General features: G+C 59.2%; 1 protein-coding gene across 6 annotated transcripts in view; it reads right to left on the reverse strand.

Annotated features, from left to right (window-relative positions):
* The window catches only part of LOC122187045 (plasma membrane calcium-transporting ATPase 4-like), a 34,981-nt gene extending 20,898 nt beyond the window's left edge, over positions 1-14,083 (reverse strand). For 4 of the 6 annotated variants that reach the window (XM_042884234.1, XM_042884233.1, XM_042884239.1 and 1 more), the window contains exons 1-2: positions 13,998-14,083; positions 2,235-2,664 (exon numbers count right to left, since the gene is read on the reverse strand). In XM_042884234.1, the coding sequence (XP_042740168.1) occupies positions 2,235-2,430 (196 nt within the window). In that variant the 5' untranslated portion in view covers positions 2,431-2,664; positions 13,998-14,083. The remainder of the gene's footprint in view (positions 1-2,234; positions 2,665-13,997) is intronic. The other 2 variants (XM_042884237.1, XM_042884235.1) reach the window with 1 other exon arrangement.
* Between the last annotated feature and the right edge of the window lie 1,568 nt (positions 14,084-15,651).

Here is a 15,651-nt window from a genome sequence, read left to right on the forward strand (position 1 = left end):
CCTGCGCAGCACAGGCAGGGACACCTGGGGTGCACACAGAGCCATGCCAGTTGGCACTGGCCAGCTTGTTTACACACCGCATCAAATTAACCGTAAATCTGGCACTGGGAGCAGCGCCCAGACCCACCTGAGCCTTGCCAGCTCGGGGGGAGCAGTGCAGAGAGTGGCTGCGGGCCACGTGAGAGCAGCCCCATCCCCACACCCAGCTCCACGCTCTCCACCTTAAGCACACCCCGGGGCTGCTGCCAGCTCCAAAAACAGCAGGCACGCAGCTGTAACGCCCAGCCCCGCTGCACCCCATGGAGGAAGCAGCAGGAGGAGCTCCGCCTGCACACACCCCTTCTTCCCTGTGACTAACCCTGCATTCCCACCCAGGGCTCAGAGCGGGATCTCCCAGCCCCGCGGCCCCAGCCAGCCCTGCCCATGCGGCGGGGATGGAAAATCTCGCTAAGAGCCACGCTTGACTCATTGCAGCATCAGGGCTGGAGGCTGCGGGGCCAGGAGGGTGTGCACATGGATCCTCCAAACCTACCTGCAAGAGCCTCCTCCAGAGCTGCCCCACATCCTCCCGATAGGGCAGACAGAGCCCACCAGCTTTCAGCTTTTTTCCTCTCTCTCTTTTTTTTTTTTTCTCCTTCTTTTTTTAGGAGCTGTGATCCCTACCCAGGAGGAGAGCTGTGTGCAGGACAGCTCCACAAAGTGGGAGGAAAGCAGAGCCATCCTCCTCACTAGGAGCCCCCCAAAGCAGACTTGGGGTGGGGGCCAAGGAGGCAGTAGCTGCCAGAGCTGCTCCAAGCACTGTGTGTGAGGCAGTGTCTGCTGACACCCAGCAAGAGATGCTCCGACTGATGACTCAGCCATGCTCCCGTCCCACTCCTCTTCTCCACCACCTCTGCCTGACTAGGGATGCCTATCAGCAGGGATGGGGCTGGCGCAGCTGCTGCCCTATATGGGGAGAAGGGGAACAGCACACCTGCAAGCTCTCTCTGGAGTTCTGGGGGTCTGCTGGCACCTCTTAGGGCAATGGACAGAGAGAAGGCCTCCACGCTGGAGACCCAGCACAGTGGGAACCGAGCACCCCACTCAGGTGTGAACAGACAGCAGCTCTCTTCCTACACAACCTTAGCTCATAGGAAATCACCTTTCTTCCCTCTCCAAGCTCAGCACGACAGACAATAAAGATCACCTCCAAGCAAGGAGAGGACGGGACCACACCTGAGGCATAAAATACAGCGATGTGAACACAGCCAACAGCCTCATATGGAGGCAGGGGCTCAGGCCTGGAAGCTGCCCTTGGGATCAAGCAGTGCCCGTTCCTTATGCAAGCTCCAAGGCCAGGGCAGAGCCCCTTGGGTTCATTTCCCACCTCCCTTCCCACTCCCAAAAGCGCACTCACCTTTTGGCATGGCCAAAGCACATTGTTTTGTCATCTGGACTTGGTATTTCCACTGAGACTCCCCTCCTCCTCTAATGACATCCCGGGATTGTCTCCCCTTCCCGGTGCAGCTCACAGCTGGGAAACGCGCTAACCCAGTTCACAGCACCAGCAAACCACACAGCCCCATCCCACAGCCCCACAGGGCCGCATCCTGCCCACGCCATTCCCACAGCCCTCAGTGCTGTGAGCAGGGCGTTTCTCCCTCCATGCCCCTTTCAAAACCATGGAAAAGGCTCAAAGCTACTCCGTGCCAGGGCCGCAGCATCACATGGGGGGGGCCAAAAACTACACCCCACACCAAGGGGAAAGGTGACATCTGGTGACATCCTTCCACCACAACTTTCCAGAAGGCAGGCAGCACCAAACCCACCACCACACTCCATCCTATGGTGCTCAGAACGACTCAGTCACATTCCCAGCTCCCACGGCTGCATGAGAAGCCCTAAATCAGCAGGAAGACAGCGCATCTCCCCGTCCCCATCAGCGCTTTGGGTTGAGATGCTCACACCAAAAGAACAACCAACACCCCACACAGCCCCACTGCGAATCACTGAGCAGCTGCAAAGCCAGTGCCACACGTGGGGCAACAGCAGGGCAGGGAGAGGAGCCTCAGCCCCACCGGCCACCCCTCGTTCTTCAATATACTGCATCCCTCAAAGCTCACAGCAGGCATGCAGTGCAATGGAACCACGCTTGAAGCTCCGCCGGCAGTTGGGTGAGCAGCATCACGCCGGCTGCTTGGGAGCTCTCTGGCTTGAGCTCCGTGCACATCCCATCTGGCCAAGGGGCCGCTTACCTTCAACCGGCGACGTCTTCAGCCTCTTGCAGACACTCTGCACGCCGCCATAGGAGTCGTTAATCCGGGCGACTGCCTCGGCACTCCGCAGCTCCATGAGATTCCTGAGCTCCACCACGGAGCAACCAAAGTCCCCCTCATGGTTGCCTTCAGCAACCGAGTTCCCAGGGTGGTGGTCAGCCACGTTGTTCGTCATCTCGCCAAGGACAGAGCCACGAAGGCTTGCTTTCGAGGGGAGCTGGGGGCAGCCCCACAGATGTCCCTGTCCCTTGGGGTGGGCTGGGTGCAGCGGTACCTCTAGGCGAGCCTGAGTCCTCCGGATGAAGGTGTAAACAGGATGTGCATGTTACCGCGGAGGCAACCTTAGCAACGGCCGGCGTGCATCTCCTGCCGGAGGAGGAGGGCTCCCTGGATACCACAGCAACTGGAGCTGCGGAAAAAGATGGCAAAATGAGGAGATGGTCATGGGGAGGGCTGTGAAGAAACACGCACTGTGGGGATGGCAGATGGAAATAGGAAGTGGTGGGGTTTGGGGACATGCACCAGCCACGCTTGCTCTCCCGGCCCCAAAGAACATCAGGGTTTGGCTTTATTTGAGCAAAACTCTGTGTTGAGCAGGGCTGGGGGCAGGAAGGGCAGCCAGGTGGTTCTCCACTCAGCCCGCAGCTGGGCAGCCCAGAAAGAGCTGGATTTAAAAATACATCTCAGCAGTGGAAAGCAGCTGTTTCCTCCCTACACTGCGGTCCCCCGGCAGGAGCGCCTGGTCAGAGCAAGTACAGAAAGCATCCCAGGTGTCTGACAGGAGGGGGCTCACAGCGCCAAGCTGGTTTCTGATTGCTAGTAAGAGTTGACAGGAAATGACAGAAACTCCCCCATCTCTCTAGCACAGAAGTTGGTGCATTAAGGACATCTCTCAAAGCCCCCAAATGCTGCTGGACAGACAATGGCTGAGTCCTGCAGCAAGGGCAGAATCCAGGCAGCAACCTCTCCTGGGCACAGCATCCCCTACCCTGGCATCTGGAGCAGGAAAGAGCAACACTGGTGGCAGCCTGGGAGATGGAGCAGATAGCAGCACAGCAAGAGCCAGGGGAAAGAAGGACCTTCTCCCCCAAAAAGACACCCTCTGGCTCTGCTCCCCTGCTCAGCTCCAGCACACAGCTCCAGCACAAGGGATGCTAACCCTAACCCCAACCCTGCAGGAGAGGCTCTGCAGAAGGACAATAAAGCCTCTTCTTAAAGAGGAGTAATAAAAGAGGTATGTGCTCTTGTATGAGCACGCAGAGGCTCAGAACATGCAGCCAAAGCCCAGCAGAGGGGAAAAAAATAAAATAAAATCAGTGCAAGCACACAGACATGCACAGCCCTTAGCAAATCCACCAGGGCAGCCCTGGACATCTCAGCACCATCCTCACACCTAACTCAGCCCAATCACAGCAGTTTGGCACCCACCCGAGGCAGCAGGACCTGCAGAAAGCAGCCCCCCTCTTGCTGCCCCATGGCCTGACCCCAACCCCTGCCCCGGCAACTGCAAAGCTATCAGTAGGCACCAACCAGCCTGCAATGCCACACCAATGAAGAGTCCCATGCAAAGGCATGGCTGTGTGGGGTCACCACTGCTGCACGGGTGCTGTGGTTCTGCCTTCTGCACCCCATAGAAGGACAAAAACTGAAGCACCAGCACCCCATAGCTGAGAGGGTGAAGGAAGGGCAGGTAATTCATATTGCAGTGCCTAACTTTTAATTACCCCCTGAAGGAGCCCACAGGCGCTCAGTCCCAGCAGTAATACCAGCCCCATGGACTCACTCCGGCGGTCAGGAATAAAGGAAGACCTTGGCCAGGACTAGGGCTTCCCCAGAAGCCAACACTCTAATGAGTTCCTAATGACTCCAGCAGCACTCAGGGCTGCCCATCACTCTGTAATGAGTTTCCAGAGCATCCAGGTGCTGGAGATGAAGGAGTGCTGTCTCCTCTGCTGGAAGACAAGGCGTTGGGTGCCTGCATCCTGCAGAGCAAGTGAACACAGTGCTGGCAGGAGCACACAGCTGGGGAGCCCAGACCAGCAGCATGGTGTCACCTCCTGAGCAGTGTTCCCAGACCAGAAGCCGGCAGCAGGAAGGACACCCAGGAACAGAGCCGAGGAGCGAGCATGCAGGCAGCAGAGAGGAGGCAGCCGTGGATCCGATGCAGTGCTGCAGACAAACCTGCCCGGAATAATAAGCGGCTGCATTACACCTCCGTCCTGGCTGGGAGAGCGGCTGCATGCCAGCACAGCCTCAGCACACAGCGAGGCACCAGGCAGAAAGCAGCCACTGGCACAAGGGCAGGAACCCATCTGCTGTCAGATGTGGGGAAAGGAAAGAGGGCAGCAGGGAGAGGAACATGGCTGCAGGATGCAGACTGTGTCCATGGGCACCGGAGCAGCCCCACAATCACACAGCTTCTCCGTGGCACAAGCAGTGCAAGCGCCCAGGGCTCACAGCTTCTTCCCTAAGGATGCAAAGCCACGCAGGAACAAAAACTGGCTGCATGACACCGGCTGGACATTTCCCACACAACTCCTTCATGCCAAGGCACCAGAGCTATGCCTGCAATGCCAGCAGCACTGCAGCCCCGGCACAACACAACCTGCAGCTGCTGCTCAGGCAGCAGGGATGCAGACCTGCATGGAGATCCCCATTCCCATGCTGCCAGATGCCACCACATGCTCCTGGGACAGCAACAGCAGTGCTTCCTGTGTCCTCTGCTGTGCTTTAATGCAAACCCTCCTCACCTCTGCTTGGAGAAAGCAGACAGACAGCGAACACAAAGCCAGCCCAGCACTGCACCCAGCAGCCAACCCAGCCCAGCTGTTCCTTTACCCATGACAGATGGGGAAATCAGCACTCTGGCTCAGCATCTTCCTGCATTTAGCACGAGAAAGCCCTGAGCATCTCCCAGCCACAGCAAGGAGAACAAGCCTCAGTTGGGGCACGCAGGATACAGCCCCCTAAGCAGACACAGGCCCCAGTCATGGAGCTCCTCGCCCCCAACCCTCCCCACCCCTGACCCCTGCAGCTGCCCTGTCCCAGCCCTGCTGAGGGCCATCCCTTCCCCGGCTTCAGCAACAGGGGCTAAAAAAACTGCTCCTGGAGGTTGCCATGGAAAAGTCAAAGTAAAGCTGCGGCAGGGATGCTGTTTACATTGCCAAATCGGGAGAAAAAAGGAAAAAAAAAAAATGAAAAAGCATCCAATGAGAGAGCACAATGGTTCCCCCAGCGCAGACCCCCACGGAGCCACATCCACTGCGATGAGAGGGGAGGAGGGATCAGCGCCCTGGGCTTCAGCCCCTCAGCGAGGATGGAGTGCTGCAAGCGGATGATCCACACCCCACGCAGTCCCCAATCCCCCCCGACCCCAGAGCAAGGGAGCCCCGGGCTCCTCCCTGCACACTCACCAAACTGCAATGTGCAGATGGCAGCAGCTCCACTCCTGGTTCCCAGCAACACCCATGGGCTGCCTGCCCCTCACTGTGCTTTAACCCCTCCCGTGCTGGGACGCCAGCCCCAGGGCATGTTAACTCATGCAATTGAAAAAAAAAAAAAATAAGCACAGAAGCAGTTTGCAGCTCACAGCTGTGAACCACACACTCCATAGGGGCAGTGCATGGCTCCCAAAGGGCCACTGCCCACAGGACGTCACCTTCTCACCTCTGCCCCCAGCTGCAGCATCATCTGCTGCCTTTGCATCCTTTGGTGCTGCTTTGGTTTGGGGCTGCCAGAGCCCCAAGGAGGTGACAGCACCATGCAGTATTTCTGCATGGGGAAACCCTGAGTGCCACTGACAGCCACCTGACTCGCTGGGAGCTGAGGCGTGTGGCATGAGGACAGCTCCAGCACTGAGCAAAGCACAAGAGTCAAAGTCCAGTGCAGACTCTAACAAGTTGGCAAGTGCCTTTCTTTCCTTCACAGTTGGGAAGAACCTCCCAGCCTTCATCTTGCAAGAGAGGGGCACTGAGCACGGCATGAGGGGCTCAGCTGCAGGAAGCAGCCAGCCCAGCAGTACAGCTGAGCAGGAGCCTCCGCACAGAGACTGCCACTGCACCACAGCAACTCCAGTAGCACAGGGCTGCCACCACTTGGAACACAAGCTGCAGGGTCAGGAGGGGCTCTGAGCCGCTCCAACCTGGGCTGCCCCACGCTCAGGGCTGCCAGCAGCACGTGCAGCACCCAGCACACAGACATTGCCTGCAAGCACAGGGCAGGGCTCACAGCCCTCAGAGCTGTCACCCTGCTGCATCCCCATGGCACCGTGCGGCTGGAGCTACACAGTGCCCCACTGCCCTCCCACATCTGAAGCAGCCCAGGATGAGCCATCTCCAACCACTGCATCCCTGCCAATACACCCACAAAACCCACACTTGTGGAGATGGAAGACGGGCAGCAGCCACCCCACAGAGACACACGCTGTACGGCCATGGCACCAGCAGGCACAGCAGCAGCACCCCATGCCCACAACACCACACCACTACACATCTTCCTTTTCCTCCCCCCACCACAGGGCTGAGGGAAGCAGGGGTGGACTGCACTGAGATGAAAGGAGGACCAGCGCAGATGAAGGGCAGCTCACCTTGCACATCACTCCACAGGGAGCCAGCAGCTGCCAGCAACCCACTAATTAACGTTGCTCACTTCATGCCTGTACTGCCTCTTGTTAACTAAGGTAGGAAAACTTTTTTCCACACGCCCAAGGCAGCAATCAGCCCTTGCAAAAGAGCAGCAGGCGCACCGCAGCAGCGCGCACCACACTCGGACACCACCACAGCTCCCCAAAATCCTCCATGCCCAGAGTGGGGATCCTGCATGGCACATCCATGCAGGACCAGGAGCCCTGTGCTGGGGGCTCAGGAATGTGCCCACGCAATGGGGCTTCCCCGCAGCTGCAGGACACAGAGCAGAGGAATTTCAGGGGGGTGGAAAAAAGAAAACGGAGGGAGTCTCCAGGCAAGCTGTCAAGGGGAATGTTTCCATCTAAGGCCTTGGTATTTCTCTCCCGGCGCCTGCACTAAGTCACCCGAGCTCCTCTCATTATTCTTTTGTGCTTTACAAGGTAGCACAGGCAGCAGGGTTGGTGGAGGAACGCAGGAATGCACACGAAGCAGCCCCTCCTGCATCAGCAGCACCCGGCGCCCCACCACAGGGCAGCATCTCCCACAGCTCTGGGACCGCTGGGCTCCATAGCCCCACGGGCACAGGGATGGGGCAGGACAGCCTTTGCCCTCTGCTTCTCCATCCCACTCAGCACCAGGGAACAGGTTCCTCCTGCCCCAGCACCGTGCGTGGTGATACGGCACCAGCTGGCTGCCTGTTGGGCAACCCTTCACTCCTATGGCTTTTTGCCCATCCAGATCCATCTGTTAGGCAGTTCCCTCGTGGTGAGAGGCAGACAGCTCTGACTCTGCTGAGGTTTGGGCTCCAACTACAGCAGCACTCAGAAAGCTGAGCTCCCCACATTGCATTTCCCAAGCGCTCCCCACAACGCAGCAACATCCCGGAGCAGCACCGCTCCCCCGCAGCGCACACTGCTGGGGGAACCGAGGCAGCCCCACCATCGCCCTGCACTGGGAGCAGGCTAACAGCTCTACTTAAAATAAAACAAGAAGCAGCAGGTGGGCACCAACCTGCAGAGCACGAGGGCGTCTCACGGGCAAAACAACACCCGGAGAAGGAGAGCAATCAGCTGGGGCCACATGGGCACAGTCGTGGTATTTTTAGCAGTATTACACAGGGACAGGGGATTCCTACCCTGAACATCCCCGGGGGTTTAAAATAGGCCCCGGCACTTCCTCCTGTGAGCAGAGGAATAAGCAGCAGTGCTGTGAGCACCCCATCCCCCCAGCACCCACAGCAGGGGTCCTGCAGCATCCTAGGCCAGGGGAACCTACCCCTATCCCACCGGAGCAATGCTGCAGCACTGACCTGTGTCAGCACGATGCAATGCTTCTGCCTACACCCTCAGCAGAAAGAGAAAGTGCATGCAAGAAACAAAATAAAATAGCCACAATTAAAAAAAATAATAATAATCCCTCTTGATGACAGCAGGAGAAACTGAGGCAGGAGACACAACACTTAGCATACACCACAGGATGAGCAGAGCATTTCCCAAAACATGGGGCGCATCCCAGCACAGGGCACCTCCAGCACTGGGAACACAGAGGGACATCCATGCTCCACCACTCCAGACACCGAGCAGACAGAGGGGCTTTGAGGGGGGGGTTGTGAGCCCCCCTCCCCCTCCCAAAGGGTTAAAAAGCAAAGCCGGCAGCAGCAAGAGGAAAAACACACCGCTCCCCGGCTGCTCGCCACTTCCCTTCCCAACATGCCCCGCTCCTGGGAAAGTGTAGGCTGTTTTCCATATATAACTGCAAACTGTTCCATGCAGTAAGAAGTCTAATTAAAGGGAATGAGGGAGAGAAGGAGAGATGCAGAAAACCAAAAAGCAACGTTTATGTGAAGGAAGAAAGGCTGCAGCCCAGGCACCAAATTAGACCCTTTGCAGAGCGCAGCTCTGTGATATCATCGAGAGAGATCACAGCGAGGCAGAGCGGCAGCTTTGCGGAAGAGGCAAATCAGAGCCTGGAAAGCACATACCAATAAGTGAGAGTCAGATGGGCCACGGGAGGGGCAGGAAGGAGCAGCCCACCCCTGCTCAGGATAACGCACCACGCCGCAGGGGTTTGCATGCACACCGCAGGGTCCCCACATTCTGCGGGGGGGAAGAAGAGCTACTGAAGCAAAACCACAGCAAAGAATGGGAAACTGATGTTTGGGGCACCCCCTCCTCCTGCATCCCCCATCCAGCCGTAGGCTGAGTAGGGAAGAAACCCACACATATGCGCCCCAAAGCCCCCAGCAAGCTGCGCCCCTGCAAGCTCAGATCCAGCTACCAAACACTGCTCTGTGACCGCAGGGTCACACGAGGTGACAGCCAGGCACGGACTGCGCTGTGCTCACCAGACTGTGGCCAGCACCCACCCCCACAGACAGCCATACCGGTGGGCTCCAACCCAGGGAAAGCAGTGAGAGGGCAGAAGACTGCTGCAGCAGCAGGCACAAAGCAGCCTAGAACAAAGCAGGCAGCTCCGTGAGCGTGATACTGGGGTGCATGAGGCATCCTTGTCCTCCCCACTGCCCTTCTGCATGCAGACAGGCTCTGGGCAGCGTGCTTCCCTGGGTCCCTTCTTGGCAGCAGGATGTCAGGAGATACTGCAGGGCTGAGGAACAGCGAGGCTGCTCCATGCAGACAGCTGCATGCAGGGAAGCGGCAGGAGGAAGGGAGGATCCCTCAGTGTTCTTTCCAAAGGGAAAAGGGACATCCCCTGAAGCAAAGCATCAGACAGCACGGGAAGCACCACAAGCCCTGCAGCATCTGCCTGGGGAGCACAGCACAAGTTCCCCCTGCGCTGCAGCAGCACAAGCTGCAGCATCTCATGTGGATGTGATGCATTTCACGTCCAACTGCAGGAGTTAGAGGAACCCCTGCCTGCTGCCCTGCAGAGCAACGGGCAGATGCTGCGGGAAGGAGAAACAAAGGGATGCCACCCACCTGCACCTCCAACCTGGTGCATGTGGGGTAAGATGCCTGGATGAGGTGACACCAGGGGGCACAGAGCATCCCAAGCACACGGAAACAGGCAATGGGGAAGATGGGGAAGAATTCACAGTCCAGCACTCTCTGACAAGGCAATGCTGCTGGAGTGCAGTCAGCTGCTTCGGCCCCTTCACTTTTGGCTGGTCCCATTGGGATCAGCATTACAAGCAATTCGTCATTTGGGAAATAACGACACCTCACCCCTCCTCCCTCAAATAAAACTCAAAAGACATCATTTAGCCAAGCTGAGTCCTGACACCTAAAAATAGCTGGCACCATCACCCTGCAGAGCACAGCCAGGCAGCTTCACAGCTTGCAGCACAGCCTGGAGCCTGGGACACGGCAGCTTCGGGTCACGGGGACAGCCCGCGCAATGCGAGGAGCAGCAGCAGCCCTGCATGACTTCCAGCGCTAACACAGAACCACATCTGTACAAAGACACCCAAGACAGAGCACACAATCCATCAGGTGCTCAAGAACAGAGCCATCCCCACGCCGGTCCTCACATCCCACTGCCCACAGCAGTGACAGCCTGAGCGACAGCACGAGCACCAGAGCAGCTTTCCCACCATCAGCTGAAAGCATCAGCGAGCTGCAGCCAGAGATCTGCTTGGAACAAACGAAGCACTCTGACAACCCAGGGTAACTCCAGAGCAGCTTGCAAGGAGGTGGGAAGAGGGATTTCAACAGCAGGGATAGCACTCTGCCTGCAGGAGGGCTGGGACAGGACATGGGCATTTCAGATGGAGCAAACAGAGCCTTGTGCGAGCCCGGGCTGCAGAGCCAGGAGCAGAGCGGAAGGGACAGCTAAGCTCAGGGTCCCTAACGACCATCACAGGAAACCACGCTGAAAATCAGACACCTTCTACCCGAAATCTGAGCCTGGAGCTGCAAACCTGACCAGCGGATCCAGCGTTCAAAGAGCAAAGGTCACAGTGAGCTCCAGCCAGACCCCCCAGCGGGGCTGATCCATCCCGCAGCCCCCCCGGCCCCACCAGCTTATTTTTAGCCTAAGGAAAGCTGGAGCTTTGCTGCTGGTTCCCAGTCAGAACAAGCCTGAATGGATCCCCTCAGCTCCCACCCAAACCTCAGCACGGCTCAGCACCGAGCCTTCCTTTGCCTATGGAGGAGGAGGAGGATGCTGGGGTCAGGACCTGCAGCACAGGGCTCCACTGCACTCCCAGCTCTGGGCGCCGCACTGACCTTTGTGCATCCAAGAAGACAGCAGCAGCCTGGGAGGTGGCAGAGCAGCGTGGACAGGAGTGGGACAGCGCTGTGCCACGCTTGGGAGGGAGCAGGCAAGGATCCCTCCTCCCTGCTGGACAAACTCTTACAGGTAGGGCTTCCACCCACTGCTCACCCCATCCAGATCATTCAGTAGGTGGGAATACACACTTTGGGCATTGAAAATAATAAAGGGACAGATTTCCACTCTGTCAGCCTGCGGATGCCAGAGCTCTGCTGGTTCCCAGCCTGCTGCCGACTCATCCCTGCCACAGAAGGAAAAGTTTCCCCATCAGCACAAACCACAGCCAAACCTCCACACCCCGCACACCACACCGCCACCCCTGCGTCCCTCTGCATGTGCTATAGGGATGCTCCTGCCCCACAACCCCTCCCTGCCCCACGACCCACACTTCAGCCTCCTGCAGGTGAAGCTCAGCAGCTCCCCAGGGCAGCAGGACACAGCACAGCCTTTACTCGGTGAGATCAGTGAGTGTCAGGGAGTCCTGGTGAGCAACACAGGTGGGTGACACACCAGCAGTGTCATGCACTCCACAAGTGCCAGGCGTTTCCTTTCTTCCCTTTTTTTTTTTCTTTTCTCCTTCCCTCCCCCTTTTCCAACGAGCAAATATAGGAGTAAGGATTTATAAGACCATGGAAACTCTATTATCCTTCTGCATTAAAGCCAAAAGCAACTCATTAAAACATCAAAGTGGGATGTCTCATCAGCTCAGGAAGCTCCAGCAGGAGGTGGCAGGGATGCAGCTCCTGCACAGCCCCACACCAGGCACAAAGAGCCAGGAGCCCGAGGCTGGGGCTTCAATCCCTCCTTGCTGCAGGAGCTCTGCACACACCAATCCTGCAAGCAGGGATGCAGAGATCCCATCCTCCTCCTACTTAAGCCCAAAGCCCAGAGCTGCTTACCCCAGGCGCATCTCCATTACCACAACACCAGAAGCACATGACAGGTCCTCATCGCCTTGGTGAAAGAGGGATGCACTCCATCTCCCTGCTCACCCAGACCCATTTATTTCCCCTTTCATGCACCTGTACAACAGAAGAGACACCACTGCCTCCATCCACCTCAACATCAGGCATCAGCATCCTGTGCTCACACCGCATCCCCGGGATCCAATCCAGAAGCCTCCAACAAGGCGGAGGAATTTGGGAGGCAGCATCACCTCCTTGCACTGCAGCAGCCACCCCTTAGACCTGCATCCATTGCCCCAGCCATGCTGAGCAGCGCAGCTTCCAGAGAGCTCAGAGAGCAGCAAGGATTTGCAGAACACAGCAGGGAGGGATCCGGACTGGAGCGAGCCCTGGAGTGGAGCTGTAGAAGGGGAGCAGCCAGCAGCAGCAGTGCCTGCAGCACAGGGCAGCAGATCCCTGCGGGCTGCTCACAGCACTGCAGCAACAGGCAGTGGAAATGCTACGAGCAAACTGTGCTCACGGCATAGCAAGGAGAAAATAAATTATATACATGCATACACACGCGGATGTATTTATATACACATCGATTAATTAAAAAAAAAAAAAAAAAAAAAAGAGGGAGAGACAATCAGCGAGAATGCAGGGAACTAAGGGAAGCTGAGAGTGTGCAAGCAGCTCCCGGGGCATCTCAGCAGCCAGGGAAGGCCTCGGGGAAGGGGGAATTCCTCACACACGGCTCCACCCCACCGCTTTCTGCCGCACAACAATGGCAGAGCGAAGCGGTCCCTCCCCGCAGCCGCTCAGCACGGGGCCGGAGCGCCGCACGAGCGGATACGGCGATGCTCAGCGCAGGGCTCCGCGGAGCGCAGAGCCCCGCACGGCGGCGGGCGGCTCGGGGGAGGCAGCACCCCGCGGGGCAGCGCTCGGGGACGGACACCGCAGGACGGCGCCGGGCTGGGAGCGGGGGGAGGCGGGGGTGTCAGCCCCTCCCGTTCGCTGTTTAACGATTCAGGTGCGTTTCGGCGCTCACGTTGAGCGCAGCGGACGCAGCATCCGACGCGAGCGCTTACCGGGAGAGCTGCGCCCGTTTGGGGGCGGGGGGAGAATGCAGAGAGGTGCCCCCGCCCCGCGGCGCAAACAGGTCTGCGAGCCGAGCACCCCCCCGCCCTCAGGTCTCCGGAGATAAGAGGACAATAACCCATTGTCCCTCCCCCCGCTCCCTCTCCGCCCGCATCCAGAACGACCAGGAAGGGGGGGCCGTGCAGCCCCGCGGCCCGGGCCGTGACCGCAACCCGCGCCCCACCCGGCGCTGCCGCAGGCTGGGAGCGGCTCCTGCCCCGGGCTGAGGGGGAGCCGCCCCTGCGGTACCTCCCGGCGCTGCCCTCGGGCTGCCGCAAGGCGCTCCCCCCTCCAGCCCCGCAGCCCGCGTTGCTCTGCCCTTCCCTCCGGCCGCGGCCGCGTCCACGAGCCGTGCCTGCCCCCTCCCCCCCCCCTTCCACCCCCCACACCGCTCTGCCACGCGGGAACGCCGCGGCAGGCCCCCCCGCTCCCCCTTTCCCCAAGGGCAGCAACAAGTGGCGGTGGCGGTTACAGCCGGAGCGCTCCCCCTTCCTCACCGACCCCTCCGGATTCGCACAGACCCAGGGTGTCACGGCCGCCCCCCAAACCGCTCCGCGCTCCACTCGAATGTGGGGTATGCGCGCGGCCCCCGCGCTCCCCAAGTTCCGATGGGAGAAGGATCCCCAGTCCCCGCCGCTCCCTCCCACCTGCCGCACCTCTCCCGTGCACCCAACCGACGGCCCTCCCCCCCCCCCAGCAAACGACCCCACAGCAGCTGCGGCGTTATGGAAGGCGAAAGCCGCGCGCTCCTTCCGCGGGCCGCCCCCCCCCAACGGAACATCGAAGGCAGCACGGCCGCCTCCGCCCGCCCCACCCGAGGGGGCACCCAGAACAAACTCCCTCCGCTATGGTCCCGCACTCACCGGCGCGGCGCCCCGTCCCGGCTGTCGGCGGAGCCCCCGCGGGCGGCCATAAGGAGGGCGGTGACGGCTGCGGAGCTAGCGGGAGAAAATGCTTGTCATGGCAACCCGCGCCGGGCCGGGCCTGCCGGGGGAGGGGCTGCCTTAAGGTGGCGGCCCGCCCCGTCCGCTGCTTAAGGGGGACGGGAGGCGGCGGGCGGGGCTGTGTCCCCCGGGCGCTGCGGTGCGGGAGGCCCGTCGGGCGATATCGGTGTACCCCGCGGACACCGCCCCTCTCCCCCAGGAGCCCCCGTCGGGTAGTACAGGTGAACCCCGGTGTTGGTACGTGTACCTCCATAAGTTGTAGGCCTCCCCAGAAGCACCACCCCTTTCCCCCCCCCCCCCCCCCCCCCGAGCAGCCCAGATGTACCCCCGGGAGGTGCGTGTCTGTGCAGTGTCACCCTTGTGGAGCAGCCACAAGCGCACCGCATCCTTGGGGACAGTGGACCTCCCCTCCAAGCACTGTGGTCCGTGCGTGCCCCCCACCTCGAGCTGTAGAGGTGTACCTCCAGGAGGAGCAGCTGCAGGGCAGCACTGCATGCACTCCCGGCACTGTGGATCCCCCCTTGGGTGGTGTGCCCCCAAGCACTCTATGCCCCACCCCTGGCATTGCGGGTGCAGAACAGTGCCTGCACCCCCAAAATCTGTGTATCCCCCTTCTGCTTGTGCTGCAGCCCCTGCTGGGGTGGTGCAAATTCCCTCAAGCAGTATAGGTTGCTCTCCATGATGCATGCAGCTGGGACCTCCTCTGGTAGTGTGGTCACTGCAAAACAGGATGCACAAAAAGTCCTCCCTGCTCTGAGCATGGAGCACAAAATCCCTGGAGCAGCACTCGGGGTTCCTCGTGGTCACTGTGTTTGGTGACACGTGCTGGGGACGTCTGCCCCACCTTGCGACTCAGGACACAGCCACTGCTGTCCCTGCAGCGTGGGGTGGTGGTGAAACCCAGGACTACAGCTGCTCCTTGAGCTGCAGAGCATGAATCACAGCCCCTCTCCCAGGAAAAGCCACCACTCCCCCCTTTTATTATGGAAGCAAAGAGGAAAGTATGCCTTGAAACTCAATGGAAGCCCTTGAAACACAGTGGCTGTAAGGAAAACGTAACACGGCATCAATGCAGCCCTGCTGGTGTAACACTGGGTGTAGGCAACCTTAAGTCAACACTAATCCTGTTGTTTGGGCATGCAACCCAGTTCAAGTCAAACCAGTGTAACATCTGTGCACAAGCCCTTATTTAACGCTTGTAACGTTTCCCCCTGCCTTGAGGGCCTGCACCTCAATAACTGCATTCCTGAACAGTCCTGGGGGGGGGGTTCCTCTTTGGGCCTTTAGCAAGGGGATTCCTCCCTGCTGCTTTGTCTGTTTGCTGAGCTCTCAGGGTAGTGCTCTGCAAGCAGACTGTACAGCTGCATGCAGCAGTGGGCACCCTGCAGCCCTGTAGCCACCCCGGGTTGCAATGCAGGGACAGTTATCCAAAATCAGCAGAACGACTGCAGAGCATCAGGCATGGCAGACACAGTGTCTCACTGGGACTTTACACAGAAGGCACTGAACTGCTCCAATGCTCTGCAGCAGGACAGGGGAAAGGGGCCTGGGCTCATCACTGATGTTTTCTTTG

The sequence above is a fragment of the Lagopus leucura genome, unplaced genomic scaffold (genome assembly GCF_019238085.1).
Source record: "Lagopus leucura isolate 7727_CA_CO unplaced genomic scaffold, USGS_WTPT01 Super-Scaffold_100043, whole genome shotgun sequence".
In the NCBI taxonomy this organism is placed as follows: Eukaryota; Metazoa; Chordata; class Aves; order Galliformes; family Phasianidae; genus Lagopus; species Lagopus leucura.